The sequence below is a fragment of the Pseudomyrmex gracilis genome, unplaced genomic scaffold (genome assembly GCF_002006095.1).
Source record: "Pseudomyrmex gracilis isolate BER0280 unplaced genomic scaffold, ASM200609v1 scaffold_1, whole genome shotgun sequence".
Taxonomy (NCBI): Eukaryota; Metazoa; Arthropoda; class Insecta; order Hymenoptera; family Formicidae; genus Pseudomyrmex; species Pseudomyrmex gracilis.
In genome coordinates, this window is record NW_018020585.1 from 1,668,170 (window position 1) to 1,685,307 (window position 17,138).

Here is a 17,138-nt window from a genome sequence, read left to right on the forward strand (position 1 = left end):
TTCCCAAGTGCTGTGATGTCCACGTTTTGATATGTTGCTTTAGGTTTTAAATTAAATTTCATTTTAATGTGTATCTTATTTTTGTTTCTTTTTATTTTTTCGAGTTTTTGCACATCATATTCTACTATTTATCTTGTAGAAGAAAACAATTTTTAACAAATATATACATATGTATATATCACAATATAAGATCATTTATTTAATATTTTATTACAATGGTTTATTACAGAAAATATAGGAGATTTTTATGCATTTCTTCCTAGAATAGTGCAAATATATTTAAAGGTAGTATACATTTATCATTTTAGTAAAAAAATAAATTATCTTGATGATATAATAGTAGTAAAGGTTTACTAATTAAGAGAATAACTAAGAGAGAACTTTTACTCTTTGTTACATTATAATAAATTAATCGTTACTCAAGTGAAATAGCAAATAAATGCGTGCATTTTAGTAATTTAGTAGTAACTAATCTCTCACGGCAGTTTTTGAAACATTTTCACCTATTTTCTAACTTTACAAAATAAGCAATTAAAATTACACAATGAATATTATAATAGGCACAGCATAACAATACTTCTTCAATATTGAGTATTTTTCGATACTTGTTTTTGTAAGTCTACGTTTTCTTGTCTCAATAATCCAATCTCCCGTCGCAAACCAAATATCTCGATTTGCAAACGCTCGTTCTCTTCGATTAACATTTTTATTCTCTTATTATCAGATTTTTCGCCTGTGCAAAGATGCATTTCTTTGATCAGATCGTCCGATTGATTTAAGAGTAACTTTATTAAATTTGCTTGAGAGTTTACATATATCTCGTGCATGGCGTGTAAAATCTTTGTACTCTCGTTTCTGGTACATGTGCTTACTAGTTCCTTAACAACTGCCAGATCTTGATCCGATATTTTAAAACCTGATCTTCTTGATTCATCAAGCATCTTTTCCTTAGTCTTATTCAAATCACAAGAACCAATCTCCTTAGAAGAATTTGGACGACTATTTTCCTTACTGGAAACATCTGGAGAATGACTATTAGAAGAATCAGAAGATCGTCTTTTCTCCCTGATGGAAGTAAGAGTGGATTGCGGTTCTGAATATCGTTTATGGCTTTTGTTCACAGTTTTATTTTCAGGTACTTTCAAGCTCTGAGTTCGTGTCTCTTGTGATTTTATTTTATGTTCTCTGCTAGTACTTTGCTGCTTGTTATTGTCTAGTCTCACTTTTACATCTACAGACTTTTCTTTACCAACTTTCTCAGATACTTTTATGTTCATAAGTTTTTTTACATTTTGATTCGATTGTTTATTAAACTCTTTTGAAGAAACATCTTTGCTTTTTATGCTCCTTCCATCAGATATATTTGTTATGACAGAATATTTCTTTTGCAGTTGTACAGCATTATCTCTTTCATCTTGTTCAGAAAAACGTGGTAAAGGAGATGAAGTGGCATTCCTGATAGTTATATGACAGTCAGGTTGTTGCTGAGGTTTCTTTTTTTCTTTTTTTGGTATTAAATCCAAGTCTTCTAAGAAAGAATCATTCATTTTGAATATTTATCTAGATATATGTGTAAATACTATAGACTTGATATCTACAGCAAACATGCCACAACACTGCAAAAATAAAAAAGGATACAAACTATTAATAATGCATTCTTTTAGACATCTCTAAGAAAATAAGAAGGAAATAAAAATTTTCTTACACAAAATGTATTTCATGAAAAAACCAAAACAAGTAAAGCAATTTAATAACTTACTGACAAGCTAACAGGCATGTGCGCAAAAATTTATGACGCACAATATTAGCATAGTTAACTACAGACTCAAAATTAAATGTAGCAAATAACACACGCACATTACACATACTAACCTCTTAATTGTCAAAACAAAAGCGGAAACAGGTTGATCACTTGATTTCATGTGATGAAAATCGAGTTTATTATATAAAAACTATGTAAGATATAACTAATAAACTTTTTTTGCAACAAGCTATGTGACTACTCAACACAAAGACACGTGTTGCCTAGACAAGCAAAAGATGCCAAAAGTATGTATGCACGATCTCATACCTTTTGTATTGCCCAATTAGAGACATTACTGAACCAACCGCTTTTTTCACGCATGCGTACTAGCACAAATCTACAATGTTTTTGTATGTACATAACTTGGGTGCAAATCGACGAAGCGAACAATTTTAAATCACCTAAAGTTGATTTTTTGTTCGGTTTTTTCATTCTTGCAACTAAATATATGATTCCGTTAAATACAATGTTTTCTCCGATTTCGTCATATATGCGCATTTTTAAATATCTAAATTATATATAAAGGATTATATGTAAAGGACTCTTTTTCACAATTATATCTCTTTTTTGTAAATTGTAATATTTAATATTTATTAGCTGCTTATAATTGCGTGTGTCTAAAAATCCCTTTTAGTGCGCATGCGAGAAGAAAACGGCTTATCTGGCAACATAGAGCAAGATGGCTCTTGTATCAGAAACAGCTGTTCTATTACTAAAAATTCTATAAAACAAGTGTACATAATAAAAATAATTAGAACGTAAAGAAAAGTGCGGGGTACAACATCGGTGTTGTACCGACTGAGACTCGTTAATAGCATTAAATGGCTCGTGAGTTAATTATTGTGATCATCACTTATTAATGCGGGTGTGATGCGAGAGAAATTTGCAATTCTGATGTTTTACCAAATGAGCGATAATACACTCACGTGATTTTATAATTGTTGACACAAAATGTTACGGATGTCGTTTTAACCGTAGTAGATTTTGACAAGAATTTTATGCCGTAGTGAATAAATTCACGATTAAAGCATGGATGTGATGACTACTAGTTTGGAAGCTCTCATACGTGAGTAACAACAAAGCTATAAAACATTTTTATTTTGCTTTGTTTCTTCTTTAGACATGGCAGTTCTTTGACAAACATTTATCAAATCTACATTGCATTATTGCGTTTTTACTGCAGAAAGAGCTACAAATCCTCAAAATCAGAAACCAGATATAGCAGCAATGGAAGCTTTCTGCGTGATGCTCAATCGTGTACAAGAACCCGAAAGTGTACAGATAGGTACTAAGCTGTTAGCGACTCATATTCAGTCACTAAATGAGTCGGAAGCATTGCAAGCTCTCACGGTGTGTTAGTTTGCCTTTCACAAGTTTTAACACTTGTATTGTAAATAGTATTCAAGTCTATAGAATTTTGTTCGTAAATAATTTATGTAGCTTTGTTGTTTTAGTTATTAGACACTTGTATGAAGAGATGTGGTCCGTTGTTTCATGCTGAGGTTGGCAAATTTCGTTTTCTTAATGAAATGATAAAATTGGTCTCACCAAAATATTTAGGCAGTCGCACATCAGCAAATGTACGTCAGAAAGTTCTACAACTTCTTTATTCGTGGATCAGAGAATATCCTCGAGAATCAAAAATTAAGGAAGCCTATGAGATGCTAAAGAAACAAGGAGTTATTGAGGTAATTTTTATTTTTTTTTTTTATTATCTACTACATGTTTATACACCTGTCATGTAAGTTTGAAAACATATTTTACTTTCTTTTGATAAATAATTACAGGAAGATGCGGCATTTATAATGGCCAACAGTGATGAAAGTCAGAAATCATCGAAACTAAAGAATAGTATATTTGATGATGAAGAGATGTCAAAGCATTTGCGTAAGTTACTTCATAGCAAGGATCCGTATGATCTACAGACTGCAAATAGATTAATCAAAGTTATGGTGAAAGAGGTAAATCTATTGAAAATTTAAAATATTTGTAACATAAAACTTGTAAACAAAGTTTTGGTTTAAATCTTATTCTTTTTTTTTTTTTTCACAATCTAAGATTTAAATTTCTTGGATTCTGATTACGAGCTTACACTATCTACTTTCGTAGGACGAAGCAAGAGTGCAGGTGAATTCACGAAGAAGTATGGAATTAGAATCAGTGCACAATAATACAAAGTTGCTGTCGGAAATGCTGGATTCTTATAATCAAAATGAGACCAGCACAGAGGATCTCGAATTGATGAAGGAGTTACAGCAAGCGTGTGAACGGCTAAAACCTATTTTATTGAGACTCGTCAACGAAACTCAGAGTTTCAATGTTGATATGCTTGGTACCTCGTCACATCTAACTGATTTATTCGATTAACTTACTCTGTTGACTGAATTATTGTTTTTTTCTTTTTTTGTGAATTTTGCATCAGGCGAGGTGCTAGCTGCGAGCGACGAGTTGAATCAAGTTTTGGAGAAGTACACATCCGTTATTGTCCTCGGACAACCTCCGAAATCTCCTGCAACAGGAGACGATCCTTCGAAGACGATCTACAACAACGGAACATCTCTTTTGGATCTGTCGTCTCCCAATGACAGTATTCCTTGTGAGAGCACAACACAGAGTACAACGTCAACGGATCACCGCTCGGATATGGACGTGCTGGGGGATATCTTTAGTGCACTAGAGAAACCAATCAAATCAGATGCAAATTTGTTGATGCCAAATGCTATTATGCAGCCGATCACTATCTCTCCCGTAAACAAGAAAAGTAATTATAATTAAATACATCACACTCTGTGTACATATAAATGAAAAGCTTTTATGTAATTCTTTTCACTTTACAGGAAATTTAAGTATTATATTTTATATGTGTTTAAGTTTCTTATTTTTTTATATATTTGTTGTATTTATTTTATAATGTTTTTTCATATTTTTTAAAATAAACATTTGATTACATAGATGATGTTGCTAATACTAGTGAGGAGAAGATAGACAGCAAAGCGAAAGCATTGGAAGAATTGAATGAATTGGGAGAAACTTTGCTTAAACAAAGTTTATCCGGCACAAAATCGAGTGCACGGCCACAAGAGTAAGCGCATATACGTATTTTCTATTGTATTGTACAAAATTCTGAATCCAAACGACACTTGAAAACACATCGTCTAATATTTCTGCAGCAAAACAAATAATACGACAAAAGTTCAAGATTCCAATGACTCCGTTTGGAAACAAAATTGGACTCGCAATCCCAGTAATACATTACAACATATCGCAACAGAACAGGTAGATACAAAAAAATGTGACAATTTCGACATGTCGACATCGTCGACATTGTCGAAAACTAACGTGATTACCGATTCGTCGTGCAATAAAAATATTAGTTCGAAAATTGCGGATACAAAAAATCAACAAGAAGTAACGCAGGTGCGTAATGACGCATCGAAGATACCAGATGGTGAACCTGAAATTAAACCACTGACCGATATCACTGTTAGTCTCGAAGACATTAAACCAGGTTGATATGTTGATTTATGTAACAAGATATATTGTTTTTTACTTTACGTTTATATAAGTTTATTATGTAGAAGATTCTCATATTTATATAAATTTATAGGTGTAAATCCACCTTTAACGGTAATTGAAGAAAAAAATGGTATAACCGTGGTACTCCATTTTGCTCAGGATAGTCCTAGACCTGACGTATCCGTGATAGTAATTACTACAATGAGCAAAAATACAAAGCCACTTAGTAATTATTTATTTCAAGCAGTTGTGTCTAAAGTAAGTCTTTTGAATTTTTAAGGATTCATCTTAAGAAAGATAGTTATTTAGTTTTGTTTGTTACATGATGACTTTTCAGCTAAAGTACATTACTAGTCTGTACATTATAAGTCTTGGAATGTATATTGACTTATCCTTTCATGCTTACTAAGTTACTTATTTTTTATTTTATTTAATCATTATAAAAATTTAATTTTCTTAAATCATTTGTAGAAATGCAAGTGCAAATTACAAGCGCCATCCGGAACGGAGTTGCCAGCACATAATCCATTCCTTCCACCATCCGCAATCACGCAAATTATGCTGATTGCGAATCCTCTCAAGGTAACACAATTATTAATGTTAGTTTTGGAAGGAATTATACATATAATAATATTAATTTGTTCGAAAAAATTAAATAATTTTCATGGAAAATTCATAATTCTAGGAGCCTGTTTCTTTGAAATTTATGCTAAGTTACACAATGGACGACGAAACGTTTACCGAGATGGGTGAAGTGGATAGATTACCTCTTCTATGAAATCCAATGCACTTCTGCTGTGACTTCAATGCGTATTGGTACTCGTGTCGTGTGTGTCTTCAGCAGATCACAAGTAATATAAGAATATTCCAAGAATACATACCGTGCAAGGAAACAGTTGTTAGACATTCTTTATATGTACTATTTTAAGCTTAGAATGCATCATCAGTTTGCAACAATATGTTTTGACAACAATTATCTTGTAAAATTTTCACAATTATTTTAGGCTACGCACACACAGTTTTATTTCTGGTTACCAGACTTCCAAAACGTTACTTCATACGCCAAATTGTCTCTACGTTACGAAGTCTACTGCAAACCATTTTTAAAATATTTTTTATACATTTTAAATATCGTTAGGTGTTAATACTATGACCGTATCGATTTTAATATGAATAAGACCTGTCACTGTGACAGACACATGAAATCTATTGGGAAGAAAACTGCTTTGTTAAAAGTTTTACAAAGATGTTTGTGATATTTATTATATCACTAAATGGTAAGATATAATATCGTACTTATTCATATATACATAAAGTCATCTTAAAATTATAATATTCACATAGCTCTTATAATAGTATAATAAATGTCACGAACACAAACATCGGTTACATATATATGTGTGTGTGAATCGTGCATTCTAAGGTTAATTTAGTAACTTATGTACTAAAATAAAAAGAAGTAAATTAATATCTTTTATCTAATAAAAATTTGACAAAACTTAGAGAAAGAAGAAAAAAGAAAAGGAATATACAAGATCTTCAAGTTTATTTAGGCGAATGTAAACAATTTAGTACTATTTTTTTTTATGTTGACCAATTATGTCACTGTTTCGATGTTTATCGGTATAATACTTAAGAGTCTATCGTACATACATAGTTGCTTTGTGATATATGCTTTAAATAAGTGTAAACTTATTTTAAGACTGCAAGTTTATTAAACCAAATGTATCAAAATAAATGAGAGAGGAGAAGAAACAGAAGATATTGCCGCACCTGTATATGAAGCACAAAACTTTGCAAATGTACTTCACAATATCTTAGTTTTTACTAACAAAACCAAGTATTAAATTATCACATTAAGTTTTGTATATATTTTGTATATGTTGTTGCATATGGTAAACACATACATATCCAAATCTAGTTTACAGAAACAATTTCGTCGCGAAAAGCGAGAGCTGTGACAGCTTTTTGATGTCCTTGATATTCCCGCTCTACTGTTCCCGAAGACGCATTCCACAATCTCGCGACTCCGTCTGAAGAAGCTGTATCAAATATTAAATGAAATAATGTTTTTATGTAAAATTACAGTGGAATTCAAAAAATAATTTTCCAGTTTTAATTTACTTAACTTTTTAAATTTTATATTGTCAACTTTAAAGTTTTATTCTATGTAAATTGATGAATGCTCACCAGTAAATATATATTGAGAATCCGCGCTGAATGCTGCGTCCCAAACCCAACGTTTTGCTTCATGCTGAAGCACTTGTACTTCAGAAAAGTCGGTTGTTCTCCATACTCGAGCGGTTTGATCAGCTGATGTCGTTACCAACAATCTTGACAAATCGATTATAAAAATGATCGAAACAAAAATGGTTGAAATTTATATACTGAATATCAACGAAATAAGAAATTGCTTACGTAGAATCGGGACTGAATTTACAACGAAGAGCATAACGCTTATGAGCTATGAGCTTATGACGAGGATTAAGTTTTGTAGGTTCTTCTCCAGTGCCTCCCATTAGAGTCCAGATATAGCAATGTCCTTTGTTATTTACAGCTGCCATGTAAGTGCCATCCTGATCCACTGCGATATCTTGAATCGAAGATTCAGCCTCAGGAATCTGAAAGATATTTAAGATTTTGTGAGCAAACAGCAAAATTACAAGGATGCAAACAAACATACCAGTTGTTCATTATGATCTGAACGAAGATCCCATAGGTGTATGACTCCACTTTGATCACCAACAATCAATTCTGCTTGATTAGGATGTAAACAAACGCAATTTACAGGTGCAGACACTTGAAAAAGTCTTTGACATTGGAAGCTGCTCGATCTATTATTAAAGTTACAAATTATTATTAAAAATTTGAATTTTATATATCTATATAAATCTCTGGATATATCTATTAATCACTTACCTGAGATCCCATCTCAGGAATCTTTGTATATCTATATAAATCTCTAGATATATCTATTAATCACTTACCTGAGATCCCATACTCTTGCAGAACAGTCTTCTCCTCCTGTATACATCCACTTTCCTTCTTCCTATATATAAGAATATTTGTCATATACTTTGCATAAATCTTATACCAAAATTATCTTGCAATACATGTGAATTTCAAACCTGAAAGCCTAAACTAGTAATATTTTTTGACACTCCTTCATAATTAATAACAGGATTGGGATTGTTTGAAGCTAAGTCATACATCCGTATATGTTGATATCCAGCAGCAGCTATCACATACTTGTCTGGTGTTATATCTAACGCATTTACTTGCTGTAAAATTTGTTCAGGAAGCTTGGCTCACACAGCTTGGCTATATGTGTGTGTATATTACATTAGTAATGCAATAAATGTGTAAATAAATCAATGTGCTTCATAAGATTGCTGAAGGATACAGAATCCGTATGTTGACATGTGCGTTGACAGACGCCTGTATGTGGTTGCCATATCTTGATAGTGTGATCGTAACCTCCCGTGACGAAAATCACCTGTTCGTTGCTATTTGTCCCATCGACGGTCATTTTTAATTAAGTTATGTCTTTCCAAAGTTACAGTCTCGAGTTTATTAATTTATTTTATTGTTATTTAAACTTCAAGCAAACTGTTATAACTATAACGTCGAAGAATGTTAGCGAAAAAACATTACGACAGGTTATACTAACAATTCCTCACGCGTTGCGCACGCGGCGCAGCGCAGAGTGCAATATGCAGAATCTGCAGAATGCAATACAGGCTTTTTTCCGCGCACATGTGCAGTAGTACTGTAGCGGTAATTTAAAGATCACGTGATTTTAGTAATATGTACAAGTATGTATAAATAAAATTATTAGACTTAATAATTTTTATTATGTACAAAGCATCGATGTACTTATTTAGCGTTCAACGTAGATAATTTTATAATTAAACATTTTTAAATTATATAATTTAAAAAATTATAGTAATAATAATTTTAATTATAATTATTATAAATATTAAAACATGTAGAAAAACGCTTCAAGCTTCTAATAATTCTAACAAGCGTTGTATGTAACGTGTAAGTACGAGTTCGTTTGTGTTTCATACTATATATATAATATATACACACACGTGTATACACAAGTTTCTATTCTGAAAATGTAAGTTTGCAAAGATCTTAACAGTGTACAATTTTTTAATGTTTACTCGAGTTTTTGCCACTTTTTATTTTTCAACTTCTATGTCTTAACTTCTCTATACGATTTTTTAGCTTCTCTCTTCTACTTCTAAATATTCTTTCGGTCTTCTCTTCACTTTAAGTTCTTATCTCAAAAAGCTTCGAACATTTAACTTTTCATATCTTTTTTACCGTGTGTTTCTGTATATTCGAACTTTTTATTTACCACTAAAATTTTTATTTTCAACAGTGCTTGTTTGAAAATTTAGAATTACAAATCTATTTAAAAAGACTCAATTGCGTATAATACATGTAATAAAAAAAATGTAAACATGTTTTTGTTTTCACGAGATGTTTGAAAATCCGAGTTCAATAACTTTGTTTTTCTGCGAGATGAGATCGCCAGATTAAGAATTGATGATGATGGTGATGATACAGACACAGCGAGATCCTCACCCTCTCGCCGTTTATCCTCCCGGCGCCGCATTCGCCCTCTTCCGCTGCCGTCGCGACGTCCGCCCTCCGTCGTTCGGTGGAGGCATGCGTTTACGAAGGGTCAGTACGCCTCCATCCGTCGAGCGGATCGAACGCGATATCCTGGGATTCTCCGCGTCAAGACGCCGAGAATCGTCGCCATTGAATACGTGATTGTCGGCAATCATCAGATAACTCGTGTGACAGGATGGCTCCCCGAAGATCAGGAACTTTTCTCACAGTGTCCTCGAGAGACATGTGCACAAGTGCGAGCGCATCTTATCCGTTATGACTGTGATAGCGTCTGTGATTAGTTCGCGATAACACCGAAGTATAATTTACGATTTTATTTTTAAGTAAAAATATATATGTTTTTATATTTTTTTTTAACTTGCAAACAATAAGTAATATTAATTGTTGGTATATAATCTCAAAATTATATACCTACATAACAGACACGTTCACACGCAAAGAGTTCTAGTCTAACTTTAAGTGTTTGACAACAATATAAATTCCAAAAATATTTCTTATACTTTGCACTTTTTTTCTTTTGGTAAATTGATACTACAAGTGTTATTACGAGTTATTAATGACTGCACCTTACAGAAATTTAATAAAACGATAATGTGACCGAACTAATATTTATTTTGAATATTAAAAGTTAAGTAGTTATAATAGTGCTTAATTAAATTTCTGTAAGGCGCAAACATGAAGATAAGAAAACTTCTTGTAGAAGAACTTTCTTTATAATTATGTGGTTGTGCCTTTGAAATGTTACATCTTATTGAGATTTTTCTACTGCTCACTGATACTTTAAAACGAAGAATACTCGAAGCTTTACGTTCTCGAGTCGTTTCCTTTAAATATTGGTTGACCATTCAACTTCACGTTGAATCTCATTTCTTTCAAATATTTACTGATTACTTGCACTTTTATATCTTTGAATTTTTCTAAGGCTTTTCTGGAGCTGTTTAATTATTCTTATATTATGTGTATAGTATATAAAAAAAAATTCTTTTATAAATCTAAAGTTTTTTTTACTATTTATAAAATGTTAAAATTCGTTTATTTCAAAAGAAAGTTTAAATTAAAGGTTTGATTTGCGAAAAACAATTAAACAATATAAAAATAATATTAATTTTTTTGCAAAAATAATATTGATTTTCTTAATATGTATTTTACAATAATACTTGTATTCAAATCTTATACGTTTTTTGAAATTTTGTTGTTTTGTTTATAACTATTATATTTTTCACACAAATAATTCTTAATCTCAAGAGTAATGAATATAAATATATAATTTTTAAAAATATTTTTTATTATTATAATTCTTTAAATATTTTTATATAAAATCTTTTTAAGTATATATATGTACAATAATAATTATAAATATGTTATTATAACATATATTATTCAATATTGACGCACATTTGAATGAAAAAAAGAGAGAGGGAAAAAAATTTTGCATTTCTCTCTGCAAAGAAAATTTTGCGGTCGGAACACACCCTAATTCGCGCACTATTCACCAGCATCCTGTGGTCCTGTTCAGAATTTGAGACCAACACGCGCGTGACAGTAGAAAAATATCGCGTGGCAATCTCTGCTTTTTTTCGGTCAGGTAGTTAAAAAGACGGTTGGGTGATACCGACACGTCGGTAATGATTTTAAAGAGCTATGCACACAGGATGATCTGAAGTGCGGAAACACGTTTCGCAAAACTCTGTTTTCAATTCCTATCCCTTTTTTTCCATCTGTAAATATCCGTTTTTCTCTTCTTTTTCTTTTTTTGTTTTTTACTTACTCGTTTTCACCACTATACATTGCTCTTTGAATATGTATTTCTTCAGACACACTGCACAGTGTATTAACACCGCGCGCGCGTAAATTCTGATATTTAAAAATTGCGCAAAATCGCATGGAAGATATTTTATCTAGTATTAAAAATCTGCATATAATTCAATTTATCTGAAAAATGCTAAAATATTCGTCCGCATACACACATCCCAAAATCGTTCTAATTCAAAATAAATATTTTCTCGCACGATGGAAATTGTTTTGTGAGAAGCAAATATTTTTCCATGCGTATAACACAATCCTTTTAAATTGCATTTTTCTCTGTCTCTCTCTTTCTTCTTTCCTCCTTCCCTTTCTTTGTTTTTCTTTTTACTTTCTCACTTATTTTATCTTTTTTTTCCCTACACTTTCTGGTCGCGATCGAAGATCGGGAATGTTTACGTCACACAGACATTTCCCGGTGGGCACAACTTGCCGCTTTTTATTTAGTTTTTTTTTTTTATTGAAAAATGTGTAATCTGTAATTTCCCTTGGGTTTTTCAGGAAATCTGTAGAGCGACGTTGAAATTATTGCTCTTGACAACTCATCGAAATACGCATAAATCCTGAATACGAAGAGATTTTAACGAACGTTTTTTTGTTCATCGCTATGTTGTCTTGGATTTAATTAGAACTCGTAAACGTGAAAATCGTTGGTACGATGCAAAAATTGTGAAAAAAAAAAAAAAAATCATCAAACTGGATTGCGCGTTCTCGTATAATTTTATGGTGACTTGTTTTACCGTAATAGCGAGGTATAATATCTCGGATCGTGCGTAATTAGCACGGTTGCATTCTCTTCCTTGCTATCGTTTGTGTAATGATAATTATACAGAGCACAGTTGTGTGTTATATATAGTTTATAGAGATTAAAATAATTAATTCGTTATTTTTTTAATAAAAAAGTATATACGTGTCTAGAAAGCTTTGAAAGAAATAGAAAATAAAAATTTTTCTAGAAAAAAAGATTTGCTTTTCGCGCGCGCGCGCGCGCGCGCGTGTAATTTCCACAAAGAGATTTATTATAATTTAAAGGGATTTAATGTGATATTTACACAGTCATAAATTTAATGTGAATCACTTTAGTATATTTTATCTTCTAAGAGGTAAAATTGAATGAATTGAATGAATAGCATTAATCAGTGTATTTGTTCCATCTGTGCTTACGGTGTGGAAAAACGGGGTTGGCGAAGAGTTTTCGAACTGCCAGAAACCTACCCTCTGTTACTCTCTAACCGCGAGAGAATAGAAATCTCGCGCGCCGTGGAATTTCTAGACCAGCGGGTATTTGGAAGGCAAAGTTCTCAAGAAGTAGTAATTATAAAAGGACGAAAAAGAGGAAAGAGAATGAAGCGCACTGTTGAGTTTCTCCTTCTTTAGGTTACGTAGTACGAGGGGGGTGCGTTGGAAGAGTAAGAGGGGAAGAGCGAGATTTCCGTCAGGCGTGAATTGCGGTTGGTTCGAACTTTTAATTACGCTATACTCACAATCGAAAGGAGATGGAAGCAGAAAGGGAGAAGGAATCTCGCTGGAGGGAAAAAGAGGAGATTTTAAGCAGTATTCGAAACCTCTCTTTCCTAACAAGAGTAGAAATCTCCCGAGGGTGCTCTGAAACTGCCAGCGTAGCCACATAAGCCGTTTTTCAATTAATTAGAACGAGGCGGAAAAATATGACGATGTAATAACTACTGCCTTTTGCAGTGGACATATAAATCGTGAGCGTGTGTATATTACGGTCATATCGAATAAATACACACACCCGTACACACGCACACACACACACACACACACAAATACACAGATATGCCGCAAAACGATACTTTCGCTTTTTTTGGTTTGCCGTTCGTTCGCGTAAACCAGAAAGCAATTATTGCTATTATTTCGTTGTTTGAAACAGGTGAGTTTTATAGGCGAACACAATTGCAGATGTGTTCATAGTGGTAGAGTTTCAAGTTCTAGTGATGAAATCAGGAAACGTTTCAAACATTTTTCTGCAGGTTTTGTCGACACCATCTTTTTTATGCGCGAGTTATACGTGAAAACGTGACAAGATTTTATTTCTTTCGGAATAAATTTCTGAAATACGAATGGAGATGTCCATTATTCACAGTCAGACTGTTCGAGACATTTCGGAGTGTTATTCGAATTAATAAAATACTCGGTTTTTCTTTGAGGGATTATTTATATTTTTGATTGAAGAAAGAGAAAAAGAGAGCAAGTTTGCGACTTCGCAAAAAGAAATGGAAAAAGTCAGAGACTTTCACTATCATTTATTTTCAATGCAGAAAACGCGACGGCGATAATGGCGGTCCAACCTTCCGTTCTCACCATCTTCTTTGACTTTTTTTTTCAAATTGTCCGCGATAATGGCACAATCGGAATTAATTTTGAGGGCGAACAGATGCGCGCGCGTTTTAATGGTTCCTCCGCATAACGGGAAATTCATTAACTCTTTTTCTTGTCAAAAAATTTGGCAATTTCTTTTTCCGCAAAATTCATGTGTAATTATACCTACACATACGAGATGCACAAACACACGTACACAAACTTATCTTTTATAAAGCATAAGAAGCATTCCTGAAATTGTTTTTGTTTTCTGTATTTTTTTATACGGTTTTATACATGCTACAAATTTAGAAAAGACTTGTAAATGATCAATCTCACGTCTTCGATTTAATATCTTAAAAATAAAAGATAACTAAAATAAAAATAAAAAAGTAATTTGTTAAAGAGTAAATTTTTTTTTTTATTATTTTACATAAAGTTGTGTAAGAGATCTCTTTTCAATACGTTTAGGGATAAACTGGGGAGGACTACGAAGAAGTTAAACGCGAGAGGAATGAGTCCCAAAGAACATTTTTCACAACAAAGAGGTGACTTATTATAATGATGTCATCCTAAGAAACACTTGGGGAAACGAAGATGTGCTGCTCAGGTGGTCCAGGTGGAATCAGATTGACCAGGTGCGGTATCGTATGCGGCTTCGCCGCGCTGGTAGCTCTAAGCGTTGCTCTTCTGGGTCCAACCTGGCTCCACACTGAAGAGAAGCTTGTCGAGCCGTATCTGCCTAGAAATTCCGCAAATGTGGTCAGCGTGAAGTTCAAGTTGGGTCTCTTCAGAGTCTGCTCGAAGATCGTGAAACCCTCCAATATTACACTCAGTAAGTAACGACATTTCCTTTCGTAACAATTCACGAATATATATACAGAGAAAGATTCACAAAAACTTTTGTGAAAGATTGTGTGGTTTTGATACAACTCAATATTTTATATATAAGTTTCTATTATAATATATGTATTTTATAAGCATAGATTTTTTATAAAATTGTTTTGTAAAATGTTGCGATACGCGCGTACAAAACACGAACGTATAATTTATCTACGACTTTAACGCATTTATATTGCAAAACATTACAGGAGTTTTTTTGAATGAATCTGAAAGCTTGATGCATCTTTTTGTCAGAGTCTTATCTCTTTTGTTTTGTTTTGTTTTTGTTTTTGACAAAATCTCAAAGCACAATGGGTCGCGCGAAGAATTTTTAGAAATGACGAGGAGTAAACGTAAAAACAAATGACAGTGTTGTAAAGAGCATGAAAGAAAAGACGGGATACTGTTGGAAAGAACATCCGCGGGCAGAGCGGTTACAAGGGTGATTGCAGCCACCCGGACGATGACAATTTCTTTTTATTTTCTTACAGCCCCGTCTTTCTCGCTCAAGATTTCGACTTTTTATTTCTTTTTTTTTTTTTTTTTTTTTTTTTACTGTCATCCTCGCTTTTCTCAGCAACACCCCAGCCACGTAGAATCGCTTTGGGCTTTATTTACCGTTATACTTTGTTATTGTATATGGAAATGTTACCTATACACGTATACTTCTCGATATTAGTCGATACTGATTCTAATTGTTTCCCGATCGGGCTTTAGTTCTCTCAGAATTACTTTGCTGAGCGAAGTAATCACTTCAATTCTCATTTGCAATACTACGATTGAGTTTGTTTCTCAAATTGTTTCTCAAATTGTTCTATACATTATTATACTTGAGAAAACATTTACTTAAAACAAAATTACATTATAGAACAACAAATAAAATATATAGAATTTTTGAGTCAAAACGGGGTTGTTGTAAAGTGTGGATTATATGTGGGCAAAGTCACAAATGAGAGAAATGTATTTTAGTGAGAGATATTATCTGGTATTTGATTGGAAACCTGTATACGCAGCGATTCCATAATGGAGATGCCATTTCTGCGCGTTTCATAGTATTTGCCGATTAATAAATGATTTTATTTGCAGCAATCCTTTGACTAATAATTAATATTATAAAGCTACAGAAATAATGCCGGAAATCAACCTTTATCGAATTTCAATTTTATCAAACGATTTTATGGGCGTACAGAAAAACACTGTTTTCCGATAAAGCGTGACAATAACATATCTTTATATCACGGTATATCCGTGATATGCAAAATTTACTTAATCTGAATATTTAGCGGCATAAACTTTAAGTGTATACACGATATTCCGCGCTTTATTGAAGATATTATTATCTTTGTGATATTGTACTCGTTTATTTCGATAAGTTGAAAGGTTCTGGAAATTTGTGTCTCTTTAGTTTTAACCTCCTGTTCCCTAAAAGCTTCAGAATATGTTACAGTAGAGAACAATAACTGAATTAAATACAAAAGTTTACTCTCCGGAAAACTGCAGGAAAAGCTAACGCTGGTAGTGAGTTGGGTCACCCCTGTGTTAGTAGTCTGAACTCAAGACCGTATACCTTCTCTTACCGTAGGGGATCGCGCACAAGTTATTAGTTCAAATGAACGGTGAAAACAGCAAGGAAATACTTTTAAGCTCGATAAAAAGAAACGAACCTCTACTACGTCCGTGGAGACTGGTAATTCGAAAATGGAGGAATTCCTCGTAAATCTTTGCACCCTCCGAGATCGATTTTTTTTTTGTACGAGGAATATATATACTTTGGAAGTAAATAATTTTAAATTTAATTTCAAAGATATACACACACACAAACCAGCTGTGTACATATATTTTTCATATTTATAGTTTCCATTGCTTCTCTCTCGGTAATTTTAAAAAATATATTATATCATTGAAGAAGTATATATACATGTTTTATAATTGTCGGTTCTTTAACTGTCGCTTAATCGCCATAAAATTTATGATAATAATAACTCGTGAATTTATTTTTTTGTTTTATTTTCATAAATGTAATTCATGCTCATTTGTTGCGCCTCGTTTTGTCTCTATATTCGTTGAAATTATAATATTCTAAAAAGAGAGAGTTGAAGTGAGCGCAATCAAGATAGAAAAAAAAAAAAAATTACTAAATAGACGACTGCCCGTGTCCGAGCGG

The 17,138-nt window shown here is 32.7% G+C and overlaps 4 protein-coding genes across 9 annotated transcripts in view; 2 read left to right on the plus strand and 2 right to left on the minus strand.

The window, feature by feature from the left end:
* Positions 1-224: 224 nt before the first annotated feature.
* LOC109852470 lies at positions 225-2,145 on the minus strand. Of its 3 annotated transcripts, none has more exons than XM_020423675.1 (2): positions 2,072-2,145; positions 225-1,616 (listed from the first exon to the last, which is right to left on the minus strand). In XM_020423675.1, exon 2 carries the CDS (start codon positions 1,545-1,547, stop codon positions 582-584), a length of 966 nt encoding a protein of 321 aa, XP_020279264.1. In that variant the 5' UTR covers positions 1,548-1,616; positions 2,072-2,145; the 3' UTR covers positions 225-581. The 3 variants fall into 3 exon arrangements, with proteins under 3 accessions (XP_020279264.1, XP_020279257.1, XP_020279272.1); XM_020423668.1 differs by lacking the exon at positions 2,072-2,145 and adding an exon at positions 1,873-2,070; XM_020423683.1 differs by lacking the exon at positions 2,072-2,145 and adding an exon at positions 1,873-2,068 and having other exon boundaries at positions 225-1,528.
* Positions 2,146-2,492: 347 nt separating this feature from the next.
* LOC109852465 (ADP-ribosylation factor-binding protein GGA3) lies at positions 2,493-7,188 on the plus strand. Its single transcript, XM_020423654.1, has 11 exons — positions 2,493-2,870; positions 2,988-3,154; positions 3,259-3,492; positions 3,592-3,765; positions 3,914-4,136; positions 4,227-4,565; positions 4,757-4,886; positions 4,975-5,312; positions 5,412-5,578; positions 5,792-5,902; positions 6,006-7,188. Exons 1-11 carry the CDS (start codon positions 2,834-2,836, stop codon positions 6,096-6,098), a joined length of 2,013 nt encoding a protein of 670 aa, XP_020279243.1. The 5' UTR covers positions 2,493-2,833; the 3' UTR covers positions 6,099-7,188.
* LOC109852493 (target of rapamycin complex subunit lst8) lies at positions 6,126-9,019 on the minus strand. Its single transcript, XM_020423694.1, has 7 exons — positions 8,724-9,019; positions 8,449-8,601; positions 8,308-8,369; positions 8,004-8,154; positions 7,739-7,941; positions 7,511-7,653; positions 6,126-7,362 (listed from the first exon to the last, which is right to left on the minus strand). The coding sequence occupies exons 1-7, from the start codon at positions 8,847-8,849 to the stop codon at positions 7,238-7,240; spliced, it is 963 nt and encodes a 320-aa protein (XP_020279283.1). The 5' UTR covers positions 8,850-9,019; the 3' UTR covers positions 6,126-7,237.
* Positions 9,020-10,039: 1,020 nt separating this feature from the next.
* The window catches only part of LOC109852110, a 36,138-nt gene continuing 29,039 nt past the window's right edge, over positions 10,040-17,138 (plus strand). The window contains exons 1-2 of one of the 4 annotated variants that reach the window (XM_020422978.1): positions 10,040-10,290; positions 14,564-14,927. In XM_020422978.1, coding sequence (XP_020278567.1) covers positions 14,690-14,927 — 238 coding nt within the window. In that variant the 5' untranslated portion in view covers positions 10,040-10,290; positions 14,564-14,689. Of the gene's footprint in view, positions 10,291-12,893; positions 13,052-14,563; positions 14,928-17,138 lie in introns of those variants that run through there. The other 3 variants (XM_020422969.1, XM_020422961.1, XM_020422987.1) reach the window with 3 other exon arrangements.